The 20,444-nt window shown below is 34.9% G+C and overlaps 1 protein-coding gene across 1 annotated transcript; it reads right to left on the bottom strand.

Annotated features, from left to right (window-relative positions):
- Positions 1-11: 11 nt before the first annotated feature.
- On the bottom strand, positions 12-8,612 carry LOC130968213 (DDT domain-containing protein PTM-like). The gene is made up of 9 exons (XM_057893383.1): positions 7,464-8,612; positions 6,640-7,332; positions 5,269-6,421; positions 4,642-4,927; positions 3,101-3,225; positions 2,546-3,009; positions 2,408-2,436; positions 1,594-2,151; positions 12-1,504 (listed from the first exon to the last, which is right to left on the bottom strand). Exons 1-9 carry the CDS (start codon positions 8,258-8,260, stop codon positions 618-620), a joined length of 4,992 nt encoding a protein of 1,663 aa, XP_057749366.1. The 5' UTR covers positions 8,261-8,612; the 3' UTR covers positions 12-617.
- Between the last annotated feature and the right edge of the window lie 11,832 nt (positions 8,613-20,444).

Genomic DNA, 20,444 nt, shown 5'->3' with positions numbered 1-20,444 from the left:
TGAGTTTAATATAAGACCACAATAGAGTTAAGGCCAGGCCAGCATTGGATCCTAACGTGCTTTCTTTCACTATTACGAGTGAAAATGAATGGAAGCAGTATAGAAGCTTCTTTCGTAATAGATCGAAGCTTCATAGTTTTAACCAACCTCCATAAAAAATTGAGGATTCTCATCTATACAAATAATTCCATCAGATAAGCGTCACAAAAACAATGCTTATCTACGAACCGTAAAATGGGAAAACAATCCCCCATGCGAGTGACCGACTGATTTGATTAAAAAATCTCGTTATAGGATCAAAGCAGACTAACGACAAACTCACCAGATCCTTTCGTCGATTGAGTACACCGGGTCCGCTGGGCACTGCACAGGCAGTTATAGTTCGGTGAACAGTGCACAGAATAATGGCAAGACAAAGCACACAGCATAAATTTGCCCTTGAAAGATTCGCAAACAATTCACCTCGTCCACGGGGAGATACTGCCAAGAAAGTGCAAATATTCATTTGAGCTGACTTGTACGATTTATCACTGTTAAGGCATCAGAAGCTTCAACCCACTTCAATCCAGAGGGAGAATTTCCCAAATTCAAATTCAACAAAATGACATGTGAATCAGCTATTGCCATTCCCGGCAATTGCCACACCTCCAATTTCCAAGCCTTGATGGTGACTCAACCCAAGGAGAGCATTGACTGTGAATAAAAATCCCACAAATCTCACAACACAGATCAGGGGCTGGTTCCATTTGCCCGCACTGCCAACAACTATAAACAGCGTCTTCAAAGGATAGGGCAGGTTCTGATTTGTCATCTAAAGTTACACCGCATTCTTCAGGAACTTGTGTACAAGAATTCCCCAAATATCCTGACAATTCACCAGGTGCATCAGCTCCCTCAAGCTGGCTACTATCATCTGGGAGCAGCAGTTCCGTTACAGAGAAGTAGGTATGAGGTTCAAAGTCCGCAAATTCATACTGTGAACCTTCCGCTTCATTAAGCAGATTGCTATCATTCGGCACGACAGTGTCATAGTCTAAAGGCTCGGGTTTGTACATATCACCCGCTTCATTATGTGCCAAAGTTTCATCATACAACGGTTTCTCTACGTAAAATCCATCACAGTCCCCCTCACGTTTAACATGCCGTCTCACTGGTAGTTTCCGAGGCCCAGGGCCAGAGAGAGTACTCCACTCAGCATCCTCTAACTTAGGTTCTGTAACCAGCTCCACACTTGAAAGAGAGAAAAGTAGAGGATCATCCTCTACTGGGAAGACGGGGGTAGCAGGCTCACACTCTTTCATATCAGAAAATGTTCCAGAATCAGAATCTGGACCAGAATACTCTTTCTTTGAAGTCCTTGTCCTCTTACCCTCTTGTGTCTTGCGCTTAGTATCAGCATAAGGACAATCAGGTGATTTTATCCTACGACACTTGCAACATTTGAAGCCCAGTACATCAAAAATTTTGGACTCATCGAGTTCAACAGCTTCAGCATGATACCAATCTGTCAAAAGCCAAAACCAAAATACAGAGATAAAAAAAATTGAAAAAAAAAAGCCTTTAAAAATGTGTAGGTTAATAGAGAATACTTACTTGAGCAAGATTCACAGTGAATGTACATCAGATCGGAACAGTATTTCTTACGGCACAAGTGACAAATTGGTGGCTCTTGAGGAATTCCTGAAGCTCCCTTTAAAAGTATGTTTTTGAGCCTAAATTCATCGCCTGTATCATCAATATTTTTCTTCTTCCATATCACACCCCAAGAACAATTCCTACGACGGGTTGCAGTTGCCGAGCTGGAACCAGAAGCAAGTTGTTTTCTGTCTGGATGACTATCCTTTGACCTGGCGGAAGTCTTTGCTTCCTTCAAAACTGTCATTGAAGCAACTTGTTTTGCTTCTGGACGGCTATCCTTTGCCTTGGCAGACTTCTGTGCTAGATCAGAATATTTAGACTTTAATCCCTTTAGGATAGGAAGAGAGTTGTTTTCACGTCCTTGTAAGAGTAAGGGGCTGGTTGGAGATTCATTACTGGTCTCCTTTTGAGCAAGGAACTTGGCATGATAACATTGGTTGCACGTGGTCAAGTACTCAACTTTCTTATTTGTGAAGATTGTTGACCTTAGGGAACAGCCCTCGTGACAAAATCCTAATGCTCAATCGAACAAAATTTTAAACAGGATACGTTAATGAACTATAATAGCAAAAATAAAATAAAGAATGAAGAAAACCATATAACACAACCCCAATGCCAAAGTAGCAGCAAAAAAATTAGTTCTGGATTTACTTTCAATGATTTACAAAAGGCAAGGTTCCTTTTAACATGTGGATCAAATATAACTGAATCATATCTGCATATACAAGAGACCTATGAAAGCATAATAGTAAAAGGATGACTGATATACCTTGACAAGTATTGCACTTGAGCGCATTCCTGAAACCATGCCAGATAAAGATTAATGTCTAGCAAACAATAGGAATAAAGAAAAGGCGCAAGGGAAATTAAAAACAAATCAATGAACTAGTAGTAAAAGTTAGGCAACCTTAATGGAACACCAGTATGACATACAGAACACAAGAACATGTCCAAATTGTCTCTCTTGCAGGTAAGGTAGAAAAAAATATCCTTGCGGGATGCTTTCAACCACCGACTGAGCAATTGTTGTGATGCAGTATTCAAGTGCTCGCAAACAGATGGTCCGTTTCCATTGCTTTCTTCATACTCTTTCACCAAATATAAAGGAATGCGTGTTTCGGAAAACCAATACTTTTCTTTTCCTTCTATACCTTGCTCAATTTCAATAACATTTTTCATTAAACGAGTAGAAAGATGCTTTTGGCTCCCAAATGCTACTCCGTAACAAGTTTTCCCCTCTACAAGCTTTTTATCACAAATATTTGCATTTCTGAAAGCAGAAGCGTCAGTTTCTTGACCTTTACCATCCTGAATATTCTGCTCTGGACGAATTAGATCACTCCATCTGATATAAAAATCTAGATATCTGACCTGATGCAAACAATTTATATCATAAGTAGCAATCTTTGCAACATTCAATTTGCTCAAAGAAGAAAGCAAACTGACAATAAACTATACAAACCTGAAGTGCCAGCTGTGATGCAGTCTTACACATCTGTACTGCAACTCTCCACACAAACTGTCTGGTCCTTTTAGGGATTTCAGATCCATCAGCATAGAAAATGCCAGAGATTTTCCTCGAACCACCTGTTGCTCACAATAAATAACATGCTTTATTGACTTCACAAATTTAATGAACTTAAAACCATACATGTGTAGTAGCATTACGGGGTAGAAAAATTATACAATAAACATTGTGAAGCATAAATGCTCCATATGTCAAGTTTTTCTCATACTATACTTTATATATATTGGAATATTCTAACCTACATACACATATTTTTTGAGACATAAAATCCACTATAATTTATTCATGACTAATTAAAAGTAAGAATAAATATGTAATATTGTCATAATCATATTAATGACTCATTTACCATTTTCTCTTTCCTCGCAAATATTCTCCCTGCTATTTTTTCTAATTAAATAATTATTGTTTTTATTGCTGAAATACTTAATAATATATAAGTGATCTTAAATATAACTCTGTCATAAACAAGATTTTTTATTTAATAATTTGTGTTCAATTTGTTATATACTAAATTATCATACTCAAGCTAATTAGGGTTGTTGGAAAAATTAAATAAAAAAACATATTATATGTAAAGCTTCTATTTATATTTGGAATTTTATTGTTAATGATATATCCGTGCATATTTGAAATGTCATATACGTATGTTGTATTTTTGGGTTCTTAAATAATTTCAATTTTTGGCAATACACATAAGATATTTGTTTACTCTTTACAAATAAATAATGTTGAACAGTATATATTACTAGATGTTTTGTTAGGAAAAATTACTATTATTTTATTTAAAAAAAAGGTAACATTATTCTAGAAAGCAAAATTAGAAAACAGAAACTAATAATACTACATATACATAATTTAGATAGAGGAAATAGTGGAGGGTGCATATTAATGAGGAAAGAGAAAATATTAAATGACTCATTAATACAAGGCAATATCACACTTCCTTATTTTTTGAATTGATCATCAATATATTGTCGTAGTTTTTAATTTTAATGTGTAAATAAAAAAAGTATATGTTGCTGACATATGCATGAATGAGAGTATCCCACCCCATATTATATATACACACCCCTATAATCCCCCCCCCCCCCCACCCCACCCACACAAACAAAACCAAAAAAAAAAAAAAACTCTTTCAATTCCCTGCGCGCCTATGGGAGTCACAAACTAGTTTATATATAATATATGCATACACTTAGTAACAGTTCGGCTGAATCTCAAGTCTGGTTTTTTATCATTACTTGTTCTAACCAGAGGCAGTATATTAAGTAATAAGTATACAAATTCAATTAATTTATTCTTAGTATTAGAAAAAATAAATAATAAATAACCAAAAAAATTATAATAAAAATGAAAATTTTAGAACATATTTCAAATCAATATGTTCTTTGTTTTAGAAAAATCAAATTCAGGATTTCTTACTCAGGCTCATCATCATTATGGTATAATTTTTTGAGGCGAAAATAGAATACCTTGGCGTGCAGCTTTCCTGACCAGGGATCTTGGCAAAACAGCTTTTTGGAATATAAACTTGGTGAATTTCCCACCCCGCCACCACTCAAAGCTTTCATGGCAACCATCAGCTGTAGGTTCTTCAGTAGCTGAGCGTTTCTTGTAACGCCTCCCACTTGGTGCACGTTTCTGTGTTGTTCCAAGAGCAGATGCAGACCTTTGAATCATAGAAAATTCAACCAACCAATCATCCATCAACTTATGCCAATCCCCGCAGAAAGTAATCATGCGAATATTTTCCTCAAGCTGAAAATGAAAATTCATCAGCTACTGGAAAAATAATGGCTTAACAAACCTACTCATATAGTACAACCTATAAATGCATCATAATGAAGAATTTTGAGAAAGGGTAACATGCACATATGTACAGAGCATTCTATATCCAATAACAAGGACACAAACTGTTAAAATTCACCAAGTTTAGCACACTCCAAAAGTGCGATAGATAGTGAGCTTCACATACAGAATTTGAAAATCAAAACAAGTGTTAAATTGACTAAATAAAAATGTATGTATTCAATTTATTAAAAAACATGCAGAAGTAAAATACAACATTCAACCAAATTGGAAAATTAAATGCCACTCACATCAAGCAAGAGTGGTTTGATAGAGCTAAATGTTGTGGCCTGTTCAACCCGCATTCGCCATTGCTTTCTATAACTTGGACTTAGAAAGGGCCCAACTATTAAACCATGTAAACATTCCTCCATGTATAAAATGTATGTTGCAATACTAGGAAGGATTCCCTCTCCACTCCTTAGTGGAGGAAAACCAGCAAGAACTTTCAGCGCACTTTTTGTGGCATTTATAAGGGCATGATTTAACATGCATCCTCTCTTGCTTGAAACAGGGGCTTTACAAGAAAAGCACCAGCCACACCTCTCTCTTGGCACCTCCATTAGCTTCTTTTCAGTAGCTGGCCAAAAGAAACGTGAAGCTATTTGTGAGAATGCTTTTGCTTGCAAATATGTGATCTGAGCTATCGTTTTCTTCTGACTGTCAGAAACATGACCCTCTGACCTAGATTCCTCTGAGGATAGAACGGCCAATTTGGCAGCTGCTGATGCAGCAAAATCACCATGCATATAGTTATTAATGTATGACAAAGGTTTATAGGACAAACCCATGTACCCAACATTGTTAGTTGTTTTGTGTTCCACCTTTCCAAAGCCAACTCGGGTGCTCTCTTTGGTTTCCAGAGAAAATTTCACTGGCAGCACAATATCATTTGAATGGGCATTATTACTATATTGGCTGTTTATCAAAGAGCGTGAAGAAGCCAGCACAGTTAACCCATTGACAGAACTTCGATAGTTCAACTCAGACTGATTACTAACAGAAACAGACCCATAATCATTTGACATTAGTGACACCATCCTAGTTTCCTGAGGAAGCTTCATATTTGTGGTAGGCAGCTCATTACCACTGCTTTCGGGACCATGATTTACAGTGTTAGTTGTTGAGGTATCACATGAAGGGACTACATTGCCACTATAAATCAAGCTCAAAGTGTGAGAGTACTCTCCATTCACCAAACTAACAGGCTTATGACCATCTTCACTTGACGGAGGAGGAAGAGGCAAGACTCTTTCAGAAATATTCCAATATTGCATAACTGCCATGCAAATATCATAGTATATTGGTCTATGCTGCAAGGATCCGCAAAGCACTTGGATAACATTAGGAATGTCACTCTGGTTGTAATATTTAAGACAGAATTCATCATTGTTGACATTGAGCCTGCAATCATCCATTTTTTTTAAAGATCATGAAGATGAATTTGGGAAGTTAAAAGTACATCTACTCTAAGGAGGATAGCAAAGGGATGGAAAGGAAGTTGACTAAAGCACAAATTTCAAAAAAAGTAAGAAAAAATAACACAAAATAGAACTGAAGCACCAGTAGTGATATAACAAAAAAAAGTAAGAAAAAATAACACAAAATGATGTTGAACATACACCAATAAGTGGTCGCAGGAACTCATGAAAAGCTGCCCGTACAAATCCATTCCAAATATTTCAGCACCTCTAAGTGATGTTCCCTTTGCAACTGTTGGCCCAATCATGTTAATCTTGCATTCTGGACAATACCACGGTCCTTCTGGTATATGCATTTTCATAACACCAATACACCTGGAGTGATAAGCAGAGGGGCACCCATCACAACAAATCAAGGTCCCATCCATACCACAAAGACGACATTCATCTCCATTTCTATCATCGCCATCACCAACGTTTCCTGCATTTCTGGAATTGGAATTATTAGGGTTAACATGTTGGTTCACAAAATTTGATGCCAAAACTATCTTCATGGCTCCTTTATCCTCACAAGCAGTATTGGCATGTCTTGGTAGGACTTTTCCAGGCCCATTTTCTGCAGCAATGATATCTTCTGCGTCATAATCCACCCCAACCTCTGATTCTTCCCGCATGTTCATTTCAGCTTTTAGCTCCTCTGAATCCAAAACATCATCGCATAGTTTTTGCAATATCATTAACTTCCTACTTACAGGCAATAAATAATACTCGCAAGCAAAAGCCTCATCATAAAACCCTTTCCATTCAGGTCCTTTTGTGTGTCCATTAACTAATAAATATTGAATCACAAAAACAGGCCAAGTCAATGCATCAAGCAAGCCCCAATCATTGCACCTGCAAATACAACAACTCCAATCTAATCAAAATAAAGTGTAGACAAACCATTTCTACTATCAATGCAGTATACATGAATCTTGCCAAACCGAAAAAATAAATAAATAAATAGTAGAAAGAAATTTAAGCACCTAAGGCATTTCGATGCAAGCTCTGAGCCTTCAGATGAAACGGATTCAAGATGATGCCTCAATACCCGCAATAGGGAGACGTGAATAGAATCAATCAAGCTGTTAGCAACTCGGCAATTAAGACAACCAACAAAATCATCTAAAGTAAACGGTGCCAGGAACAACCTAGTGCTGAATGATCTCAAGAAACCATAAACAGCAAACAGGTGCGAAACACACTGCTCCGGCACACCAATAGTCCCTGACGATGGTGGCAACTGCAACAAAGGCGGCCGCGGTGGCACCGCAGGAACTGCCTCAGCATCTGAATCAGAATAATCATCACTCAACAAATCATCGCCACCTTCAGCTTGTTCCTCACCGTTTTCACCGTTAAGTTCTCCCGAAACAGGTCCATCAACCTTGGATTCATCTTTATTCATCTCATCAGAAGCCTTCACCGACTTAGCTTGAACCTTTACACTATTCTTCAACACTAATTGCTCCAATTTACCCTTCCTCTTAGTCAAATCATCATCAAAATCACTGTCATTTAGTAGAACAGCACGAACCTCACCACTATCCAAATCCTCGAAATCACCGTCCTCATAACTAACTCTATACAAGCCACACTCGTAGTACACAACTTTACCGAGGAAAACACCGATTTTCGGGAACTCCTTCAGCACGAATCGTCCAACCAACGCTATCGATCTGGTTGCCAAGGCTTGCCTCTTTGCTTCCAGAGCTTCCATTTCTTCCTCTTTTCTTCTACGCTTCCGCGGCCTCCCTCTCGATCTAACAACCGGTGGCTCCATCGCTCTTTCAAACGGAAACTAAAATTTCAGAAAAATCGGAACCCTAACACTTCGATTTCCTTCGGAAACTTCTAATTCTGATCCACCGGAGCTCTTAAAGCTAGGAATTGTTCGGATCTAAAAGAAATGAGCGCAAATCGAAGGAGGAACTTGAAACTATATCGAAGAGTCGATGGTAAATTCGAGAAAATGGAAGGGGAAAAAACGGTTAGAAACGAAAATTCGTGAGACGGAAAATGAGAGAGAGTGTGAGGTGAGTTTGAACAATTTATGGAGTGTGTGTGATTTTTTGGAGAGATAAGAAGAAGGTGCGAAAGAAGACGATAACCCTAGAGAACGAGAAGGAAGAGGGAAATTGGTTTCTTCTGGAGACTCAGTTACCGAGTTTTTTTTTTATTATTCTAAATCAAGGTGAGTCAACTCGTCGTTATACTCGTTGCGTCCGAGTCGGCTCACCCACTCGTCCGAGTCATTGCGCCTCCTAAATTTGCCAATTTTTCTTATCTAATTATTAATTAATGTGTATATATATTATATGTTATCAATATAAAAAAATTACACAAATACTTATCATATATTCAGATCAGCAAACAAAAAGTTATTAGTAGTCGTTTAAAATAAAACTTTTAGTACACTAGAGTATGTATAGGATGTTTGGATTATTATTGGAGTATTTACAAAAAAAAATAAAATATAATAAAAATGAGATATAATTATTTTCGAGAAAACTATTTCATATGTATTTTGATTACAAAATATTTTGAACATTAATAAATTCAAAATTTATATTTAATTATCAGTATTTATAAAACAAATTTTAATCAAATGGTAAATTCAATTCGGGAAAAAGTATTTACAAAATTAAAAGTTCTAAATTCAAGTTAGGATAAAAGAAAAAGAATACAAATTTAATAAAACCATTTTTTTGCTATCGAGTCTTTCAATGTTTCCTGAACTTTTAAATAAAATATAAGATTAAAGTATAAATTTTGTCTCTGAAATTTAGTCAAAGTTTTAAAAATACATCTAAGTTTTATTTTGTTTTAATCTTTTTTTATAAGTTTTCGATTTGCTTCAAATATATTCTTAACGGTTAAATTTTCAAAAAATTTAAGACCAAACTAATAATAATGCATGAAAATTATGTTTGATTTATTTGTGTTGAGCGTTGTTTTTATAAAATTGTTGTTGAATTAGTCTTGAATTTATTGAAAAATTAGCTGTCAATGTATATTTAATGTAAATAAAAAACTTTTAGGATAAAATTAAAACAAAATAAAATTTATGTGTATTTTTAAAATTTTTGTCAAATTTTAGAGACAAAAAATATACTTAACCCAAAATATAATTGTACTAAATTGGTATGATGTAAAATTCTGATTGATGATGAAAAAACAACTAAGAAGATAAATATAAAGTTATATTAAATTTATATAATTGTTTATTAGATTCTTTGTTAATAATTTTTATTTACAAAATGGGATATAAAGCACATATCATTTGGTTAAAGAATTCAGTGAAGTATAGATCATACCTTATAGTTATTGGACATTGTTAATATGTTACACCATTTGAAAAGGATAATTACTTCATTTTTTTAACTGTATACTTTGTTTCTAATAGATAAATTTGTCCAATTAAAATAACATTGAGAACGAATTCAATAGACTAATTTATCTTTTGAAACTTTTAATTTTATAATAAATTTTGAATCTAGGGTAATATACATCAAACAATAATTTGTTACTCTATTGCATAAGTCTCGCCGGTGGGTTAACTAATAACTGCGAGTAAGTGTAATGGATATATTCATTTATTTTCTTGGTTTGTTTACTATTTTATTTTATTCATAATGAATATACCACGATAAAATATTGCCATTAAGCCGTAACATAATTCTTTAACAAAAACCGAACGAAATGAGTTGACACGGAACGAAGTGAGTCAAAATAGTACCAGCATGGTGAAGTTGAACGTAACTGTGAAGTGGGAAGGTCACAGTTTTGTAGCGTGTCAAATTATTACTAAATTATGTGAATTAATTTATGGCGGGAACAATATAATTTTCGCCACTCAACTCAATCTTATTTTCGCGCGAACTCTTCAAATAATGTGACTCGGCTCAATTTATAGAGACAAAAAAAAATAATAATGATGCAACCGCAATGCACGTTTTGGTCCTTTTGAATCACTTGTTAGCTGTTGCTGCCTCAGGATGTAAATTGAGCAATGCATAATTAATTAATTATATGATCCAATTAGCAAGTGTTGTTTTAAAAATATTTTTATTCATTAAAGTTATTCTGTTTTAAATTTTTGGAATAAAAAATTGATTGCCTATTACAGCATGACGTTGAATATGTTTCATATTAGTTCATGTGTCAAAACAATTGAAAATGGCTATATAAGTTGTTGTTGTATGTTGTATCTATTTATTTGTGCTTAAGAAAAGAAAAGAAAAAGTAATAAACTAAGGAATATGGTTGTTCAAATATGTCAAGACATCGTTGCTTGAGTGCATTTGAGCAATTATACGATTATCACTACGAATAAAAGATTACATTCATTCATTCATATAGATAATTGAAACTAAATCTTCAATTTTGTAAATTCAACATCCACAAAACCGGTTAGAATAAAGTTGTCCTGTGCCAAACTTCCATTACTATGATATAAATGTAGCTCTAAGACAAGTAGAATAAAGTAGTCTGATTAGAATTTTAATGTGTTTTCATTATTTAGGTGACGCATAAAGTGCTATTTTTGTTTTCAACATTTGTCAAACATTTTAAAAATTATCAATGACACTGTTGACTCAAAATACAAAATACATGCCTTAGAGGTGTGTTTATACAGCACTTTGACTCTTAATTAAGTCAATGCATGCACCAAGAAAAACGGTTACATAGCTCAAATTTCAAAATTAGATACATAATCTTTGTTATAATCTTTATTAAACAAGTTGGTATAAACGGATGAGAGTTTGATATTTATTAAAAGATGGAAATAGAATTTATTTGTTAAAAAAAATCGTCCACTTTATACTTCTACTATAGTCTATACTTGAGAAATTAATCATTGAACTTTGGCCTAATAGATATCTTAATGCAAAAAAAAAAAAAAAAAACCATAATCTTTAGACATTAAAGATGTTTAGCAAATTACCAAGATACATTGGCTATCATATGATCTCATGTCCGAACTAGGAGACATGATGAGGCCACAATAATTTGTAAGCTTGATACATTGAATACATTAATGTTATATGTACTAGTGTATAAACATTAATGTAATTATTAATCTATTTTTTATATATTAAATATATGCTAAATATAACATTCTAATTTTTTAAAATTATGCTTAAGTTATTTAGATTATAGTTGTTGTTGATATTTAAATTTTTACAAAAATTTAAATATAAAATATTTATGTAAAATAATTTATAAAAAATTGTGGATAACTAATTTTTTTTAAGTCATTTGAAGAATAATGAGAGTCATGATCATTAGAATTAGAATCGTAACTAGTTGAAAAATATAAAAAAATATGGTGATACTAATGCAGAATATAAATGTACTAAACTATAAAGACAAAAATAATGACAAACTTTATTCAAAAAGAAAAAAAAAACATCATGGCTACAATTGTAGTCGCTCAATAAAGATCAAGCAAGACACATAGAAAATTCTAACTCTCTTACTTTGCATAACTATGACTAAAACAATTCACTTATTCTCCATTTTTAATATAAATTTGGGTAAGTACTTGACTTTCTGTGTCTAGGTCTTTGATATTTAGCTCATAATCATTTTATAGTGTATTGGTCTTTTTAACTCAATCAAGTAGCGTATTACTTCGTGTCGTGTCATTCTTGAAAATGGTACAAGGAAATGGATGAGAAACAAAAGTTTCTTAATAGTTTATCTATATAGTTTCATCGTATTCATCCTCAACCACTAGTGTTTCAGCCCAACTGTAACACTTTACCATACAGAACTATATGCTTAAGTCATAAAACAAAGGTAGTGTGATATTACGACCTCTAATATATATATATATATATATATATATATAATTGAAAGAACGTAGTATACTAGGAGTCTTGAAGAATAGGTAAAGCAAAATCGTAAAATTACAAGCGCAACGTTTAGGAATAAAGATTACTTGAGTACGAAGAAAGCTAAGGTTCATAAACATATATATACATAAAGCGAGAATAGAGGGTCAAGTGTACAAAATAATAAGCTCCTAACTCAGCCTACGAAGCTAAGGCTGATCGGAGAATATTTACAATGTATAAAATCCATAACCCAAAATACACAAAAGAAACCCTAGTTTTCCATACACTTCTAAGAGTTCTATATAAACAGTACACAAAATAATGTCCCAAAAGATCCATTTCACTGTAGAACTCTAGACGCCTAGCGAGGTGCCTCTCGACCTACATCTGAAAAACACAAATATCCGTATGAAATGAGAACCGGAGGTTCTCAGCATGGTAAAGGTGCCCGCATACATAAAATATAAGGTATCGGAAAAGCCAGAGACAATCCTAGAATTCTGACACTCAAATTATAAAACTTAAAGAATTAAAGCAGAAACCATAAACAGGTGGTCCTTTAAGGTTCTAAAGTTAATCAAAGCTTAACTAAAACCCTCAATTTCTCCGCATTCCCTCCGATCCTCCAACTCCAATGAAATCACACAGACAAACAAGCAGACAATGGCAAACACTGGTAGAATACAAGTAATGCATATAGCAAGTATAACAATTAGCACATTAAATTTACTTAGGCATTCCCAATTAATGCAGAAACAAACAATTCAAATAATATGCATATGATGTATGCATGTCCTATGGCTGATGAGTCTCATCTATCGGTTATCAAGCCAACCTGACAAGTCCGGCTGCTAAACCCTGGACTGTCCCTCGTCGCGCATCCCTAAGAGTCTATACATAGCTTTTTCTTATATATAACAATTGCTCATCGGGGGTATCCTTCCCAGGAATTTATACGTGCCCGGTCACCCTTACGACGTAGGGTCAACATAGTATCGAGTCTCAACCTGGAACACGTGGTGGCAAGCCACTATTCTTTACCTAGGGAAACTCGTATCTCAGATAAATTTGAGTGCATAAGCCGTATAAGCATTCATATATAATCAATCATAATCATTCATTATAGCCATGACATCACACATATACTTCATATCTTTGCACTTTGATACATAGTTCATTATTTTCATTCTTACTTCATCCCCAAGTTATCACTTTTTTCTAGTTTCATCTTATTACTGGACATACTACTAAGATCTAGGGGCTAAAAGAGTAAAAATAGATATTCAGATGTTCGAAACCATGTTTTAAATCATAAAATATAAGTTGCTGAAAAACAAGGTGCGTGCGTGCGCACACTTGTACAAAGTTTCAAAGGTATCCGTACGATCCAACGTGCGTGGACGCTCTCAACAGCAAGCATGTCCTTGTGTGTGTGTACGCACGTTTGCCGTAAATCACAGGGTGTGCGTGCACACACTAGTGTGCGTATGCACAAGCAAAAACATAGCCCCTGCTCGGCGCGTGCGTACATCAGTGTGCGTATATACACAAACCAGAAGTTATGGTTTTGCTGTAACTTGGAAAATTCAATTTTTTGCACGATTTTCGACGTCCATAACTTCCTCTACAAAATTTCATTTTCCACAAAATTTATATCATTTTAAAGCTTGTAAAACATCTTTGTTTTGAAACAAATTTCATTTCCATCCAAAATTTGAGTCTCTATTTATAGACCGCCGAAATTTGTTAAAAATCAAGTTTTCATCTAAAACATCAAACCTCTATTTTTACCACATTTCCAACTCAATTCGAAATTCCAAGTCTCCAAACCAACCACAAACAAACTAGATTTAATCCCAATCCTTCTCAATCATTCCTTTACTCATTAACATACATATACCTCGATTTCAACCTCAAGAATTCAAAACTCAACATAATCTTCAACTTACTCATTAACATAACATTATTCACACATTACCAAATCAACCATCCACCACATTCATATCATCCAACATCACTCCCAATTATTCACATACAACCCAACACACATGACATAAACTAAAACCATCTAACATGCATCAAACATACAATTCAACTTATCTTAAGTCATCTAACCTAAGTTTTCACAAAACATTATATATTATATACGAGAAACCAAAACTATACCTTGGCCGATTTCCTCGTGTAACCCAGGACAACACAATTAGGCAAGACTACAAGCCTTCAACACCAAAATTCAGCAACTAGAACCAAAACCAAGCTTCCAATTTTCACAAATATGCTCCAATTCTTATACATATACCACCTAATTCACATTGCCACATTTATATACCAAATTTCAATACCCAAACTCACAAAAACTAAGAATTTGCAAGGTTTTGAGAGCCCTTACCTTATACGTGACTTGGTTAAACAAAAACTCACAAATTCCTCAAGCTAATCTAATCATAAACATCAAAATACCAAGTTTTAACAAACAAACCCCCAAAATTTCAAGAATCAAGGGAATTGAGAGGCTAAGATGAGAAAGAAGGTTTCTTACCGAAATTGGTTACCGGGCTTTGTAGAGCTCGGCGTGCTGGACGTGTGGCCGCAAACGGTGCAGTGATCGGAGCTCAGAGTTGAAAGAAATGTGGATTTAAAATCAATGCAAGGGTTTGAGTTATTTTTCCCTTGTTCTCCCACCCAAGAACGTGTTTCCTTTGGTTTCGGGATGAAATGAGCTGAAGCTTATTGGGTTAATGGAGTGTGGGTTGGGCCTTAGGCCCAATACGGGTTCGGTTCGGCCATTTCGACCCAATCTTGGGCTAAATTTTTTAAAATTAGTATCAAAATTCTCATTTTAATTAGCTCTATCTTATTACACTATAAATTCACATTTCTAATTTCTTTTATTAAAAATTAGTTTATTGATTAATTATTCGCTAATTTTACGGGGTTTACATCGATTATCCGTATTAGGTTGATCCAGCGCCTGAGCCAGTGATACCAGATGTACCGATGCTCGACTATCAGCCCTTAGGTTCTTTGGTTGAGCAGTTCGGTCCCTTAATATAGGTGCAAACACCAGTCTTAGCTAAAGACTTTCTGTCGACTTCATCCAATGAGATTTCATTTTAAGACATTCCAGCCTGGGAAGATCAGATAGTTATAGATTTGGTTTCTAGTTCATTAGAAGAGGAGATGACAGGAAGAGGTGAGCCACAACAACTCCACAACAGCCACCCGTGAAAGACTCGAGCTCATCACTTCTTTTGAGGACACCCAACAAAGATCATACTATTTGAAAACTAGTTACTTTTTTCTCACTTTTAATAGAGTTACTACAAAAAAAAAGAGTTTAAAATGGCAATTATATTACAGCGGTTTTAATAATATTTAGATATTGCGGCATTTTTTGTTGTTGCCATAATTGATTTGTATTTTGTGGCGATTTTGGTAATTCTGGCGGGTTTGAACCGCCATTGTCATTAGCTATATTTAAAATGCACAAATCGACCAAACCCTCATTTCAAAAACGCTACCCTGTATCACTGTGTTTGAGCAAAAAGTTGAAACACTATGTGATCTCCTCATGCGTTCTCCTTCAACGGCGATCTTCTTCGATGATATATCCCCCGGTGACGATCTCCTCTGACAGCGATCTCCTCCAGCGACGATCTCCCCCTGCGACGTTTGTTCCAACGACGATCCCCTCCGGCTTCCTCCTTGTCGTCCTATGTGTCCTCTCTGCCAAATCTTCAGTGTCTCCCTTTTGTTCTGGATTGGCAGGTCAGCCTGCTACTTTTTCACATTCTAGGGTTTAAAGTTACGAATTATTTCTCTACTTTGCTTATTTTTTGCCAATTCGATTGAAACATGAGAGTGCATGAATACGTGGATATAAATTCCTTGTGATTTTTGTTGTTATTCATTTGGTACTGATTTTTAAGCTGTTTTAAATTTGTTATTATTGGAAAAAAGCGAAACTATGTATTTTGATTTTCTTTTTTTTTTCAATGTGCTGTGAGGTTTTGGTAGTGTGTTTGTGTTTTGGCTTGTAAATACTAAGTGGAGTATGTGAGAATAGTGCAGGGAAGTGAAAAAGCTTTGGTGTCACTTATAAATGAGGTATTGGAGCAGGCAAAGATTGAAGCTAGTAAGCTGGATCTTGAAGCTTCACTATTCGTCTTGCGTGCTGTTTTGGATGATATATATATATATATATATATATATATATATATAATTATATATATATATATATATATATATATATATAATTTGCATAGTTGGCAGCTTATATATCAGATGAGGTTCCTGAGCTGTTAATAGGTGATGCAATGTAGAAAGGTTTCGACAGATAATTACCAGTCTTATGGGTAATTCAAATAAGGTAAATTGAAAATTGAAACATATGGTCTATTTGTAAAGCAAATATGATGAAAAGTGATTATGCAATTATTTGGCGGTTCATAGAGAAAGGGCATATTTATGTGACTGTCCATTTTGTTGCCACCTCAAAGGGCATATTTATGTGACTGTCCATCTTGCTGCCACCTTAACTTAGTTTTTCAATGTGCTGCGAGATTTTGGTAGTGTATTTGTATTTTAGCTTGTAAATACTAAGTCATTGATATTTTTTCAATTCACATGATGAAGACTGACTCTTAAATGTGTTAATGGAGAATCTATGGAGGAATATTCGTATGTTTCTTTATGTGGATATAAATGGTAATTGTATTCTTGGAATCATTGTTATTAAAATTGAGATTAAAAAAACGGATTTGGATTTTCAAAATTTAACAGTAACTTTTGGAGTTTGTATTAGAATATAATTAGGGGATAAAATAAGAAAAATATCAAAGAGGATCAGAAAAAAATCAATGTAATTTATTAGGATATTATTCTATAATTAGCGTATTTTTCGTCTATATATTGGTAAGAACTTTGTAATCACAAATGAAGAAATAACAAATGATACTTTTTTAAATAAATATTCTTTTTTTTTTTCTAAACCTTTGTACCATGGTAACATGGTATCAGAGTAGAGTTAGGTTCTAAAAACTCAAAATCAACCATTTCTGACGAATTGGCATTACAAATTGCAAATATGCTATGCAATAGTCTTGGAATGCGATCACCACAAACTAATTCTGACAATTTGTCAATTGGTTTCAAATTAAATAGAGATAATTATTCATTATGGGTAACTCTGATGAAAAAAGCAATTGGTGGAAGAAGAAAAAAAGAAACACACCAAAGAAAACTGCTTTAAGATTGTGGGTTACCCAAATTGGTGAAAAAACAATCCCAAATCATCGAAAAATCAGAGTAAGGGAGCCGTCACTGTGAGCATCCCAAAGGTCACCAGCAGCAGTGGCGAGGCCAGAAGAGAGAAAGCAAGTCGCGATGGCAAGGCAACAGCAGTGGTAACAGCAAGCACTACTGAACTCCTTAGCTGCTCAATCCAGGGCCGCAACTCAATATAAAAGGGAGACCCAAAATTAGAATCAAATTAAAAATAAATGAATGGATTTTTTATCGTGGGGCTACTAATACTATGACTCATGACCTCCATGATTCTAAAAGCTTGACTATACCCTCAAAAGCCCATATTGAAACTGCTAGTGGAGAACTAATTGATGTTAAAAAAATTGCCTCTATGTCCCAACACTATCATCAAAATTTTTGTCTGTTAGTCAAGTAATAAAGAAACTAAATTGTGTGATACTCATGTACTCTACATTCATTCTTACAAAGGAGATCATTGGGCATGGTGCTGAGCGAGAAGACCTTTACTACGTTGATAAAATAGCACACCAAAGTCATGCTATGCTTGCTCACGGAACGGTTATTAGGCAACTTTGGTTATGGCACATGCGTCTCGGACATCCTTCATTTGGGTACCTCAAGTTTTTATTTCCTAGTCTTTTTACAAGTAGCACTAAACCCTCAAATATGTAACTTGTATTCGTGTAAAAAATCACAAAGTTTCTTTTTCTCCAACCAACACTAGAGTCAATTCCAGTTTTTCTCTAATACACTCTGATGTGTGGGACCCAACCCCTATTTTCCACAATAATTTTTAATATTTTGTGTTATTTGTGGACGATTTCTCTCGCATGACTTAGGTATATTTTTTTAAAACACAAATCTGAAGTCCCTAATAAATTATTTGCTTCTATCAAATGATTCAAGCTCAATTCAACAAGAAAATTCAAGTACTTCGCTCAGATAATAGTGAGGAATTTATACACCAATCAATGCGTGATTTTTTTGTGCAAAATGGTCTTATCCATCAAACTTCCTGCCCCAGTATACCCCAACAAAATGGTGTGGCTGATCGGCAAAATCGTAAGTTACTTGAGATGACTCGAGCCATGCTTTTTGATGCACAAGTTCCAAAAACATTTTGGCCTAAAGCTATAGCGACCTCTGCCTACTTACTAAATTGCCTACCTACCCAAGTTCTCCACCATAAAACACCCTTACAAGTTTTGACTACTCAGACTGCAATCCCGCCTATTCTAACCTTACCACCTCGAGTATTTGGATGTTCCGTCTTTGTCCATATCCCCAAAGTCAATAGAACCAAACTTGATCCGTATGCATAAAAATGTGTTTTCGTTGGGTATGCTACACACCAAAAGGGATATAAGTGCTACAATCCAATCACTCGTTGCAGGGGCGGAGCTACATACTGGGAAAGGGGGGCAACGGCCCCCCTAATTTTAATTTTTTATATGTAAATTATATGTAAATTTCAGTTTAGCCCCCCTCAAAAATTTATTTTAATATTATTTTATTGTGTAAATAATTTTGACCCCCCTCTAATATTTTTTCTAACTCCGTCCCTGACTCGTTGTATTCATGTGACCATGGATTGTGATTTTTTAGAATCCAAATTTTACTTCAACCGCCAACATGGCATTCAGGGGGAGAACAATAATGAACCACCAAGTTGGCTAAATAACCTTTGTTGCCTAGAAACTATTCAAACAGAGCAAGTAGATAGAGTCACTGAGCATACATCATTCAATGTAGAAAATAACTCGGTACATACAACCAGTGAGAGTCTTTTTGAGAATGTCAAACAAGAGGTAAGTAATTGCCAATCTGATAATTTACTCCCTGTTTTTAATGAGGCCACTAACAATAACAATATAGCACTGGAACATGATGAACCAGAGTTCATTACCTTTATTCTTCCTCCAAGAAGAAATAGAGGGATGCCTCTTGATCGGTACTCACCAGAACATGTTTTCCATAACTGAAGATACTCGATAAGGGTGGCTAGAGAAGGAATAGCAAATATTACAAAGATTTTTTATACCACACTCTTGACAGAAGACATTTCAAGAACTGTCCGAAAAGCCAATGAGAAAGCTACATGGCAAAAAGCCATGAATACATAAATGGAAGCTCTAGAGAAGAACGAAACTTGGGAGAAATGTATCCTACCGATAGAAGGATAGTCAGGTGCAGATGGGTTTTCACCATTAAACACAAGACATATGGCACCATTGAACGGTACAAGGCAAGGTTGGTGGCAAAGATTAAACACAGACCTATGGTATCGACTACACTGATACTTTTTCACCGGTTGCAAAGATTAATACCATCAGGGTGTTGTTTTCGATAGCAGCAAATGAAGATTGGCTACTCCAACAATTTGACATCAAGAATGCTTTTTTGCATGGAAAGTTGAAAAAAGAAGTGTACATGGAAGCTCCTCCAGGTTTCTCAACGGAATTTAGAAAATATGAAGTTTACCGGTTAAAGAATACTCTTTATGGGCTTAAACAATCTCTACATGCCTGATTTGGAAGATTTACATTGGCCATGAAAAGGTATGGGTACAAGCAAAGCAACTCTGATCCTACCTTTTTTTAAAAAAACGGGGAGATTTAATCATTTGGCTAATAATCTATGTGGATTATATGATCATAACAGAAAGTGATGCTGAAGAAATTGCAAAATTGAGAATGAACCTATTTATAGACTTCGAAATGAAGGATTTGGGAAGACTAAAATATTTCTTAGGAATAGAGATTCTACGATCCAACAAAGGAATCTTTATCTCTCAAACAAAGTACATTTTGGACCTTCTGACAGAAATAGGAATAGTGGATTACAAACCAATAA

Source organism: Arachis stenosperma, chromosome 3, assembly GCF_014773155.1.
Source record: "Arachis stenosperma cultivar V10309 chromosome 3, arast.V10309.gnm1.PFL2, whole genome shotgun sequence".
NCBI lineage: Eukaryota > Viridiplantae > Streptophyta > Magnoliopsida > Fabales > Fabaceae > Arachis > Arachis stenosperma.
This window is presented reverse-complemented; position numbering and strand designations above follow the sequence as displayed.

Coding starts and splice junctions, on each gene's coding strand:
- LOC130968213 (XM_057893383.1), bottom strand. CDS start 8,260: ATGGAGCCACCGGTTGTTAGATCGAGAGGGAGGCCGCGGAAGCGTAGA. Junction 3,010..3,100: donor CATCACAGCTGGCACTTCAG/GTTTGTATAGTT, acceptor TGTTTGCATCAG/GTCAGATATCTAGATTTTTA. Junction 2,437..2,545: donor CATACTGGTGTTCCATTAAG/GTTGCCTAACTT, acceptor GCATGGTTTCAG/GAATGCGCTCAAGTGCAATA.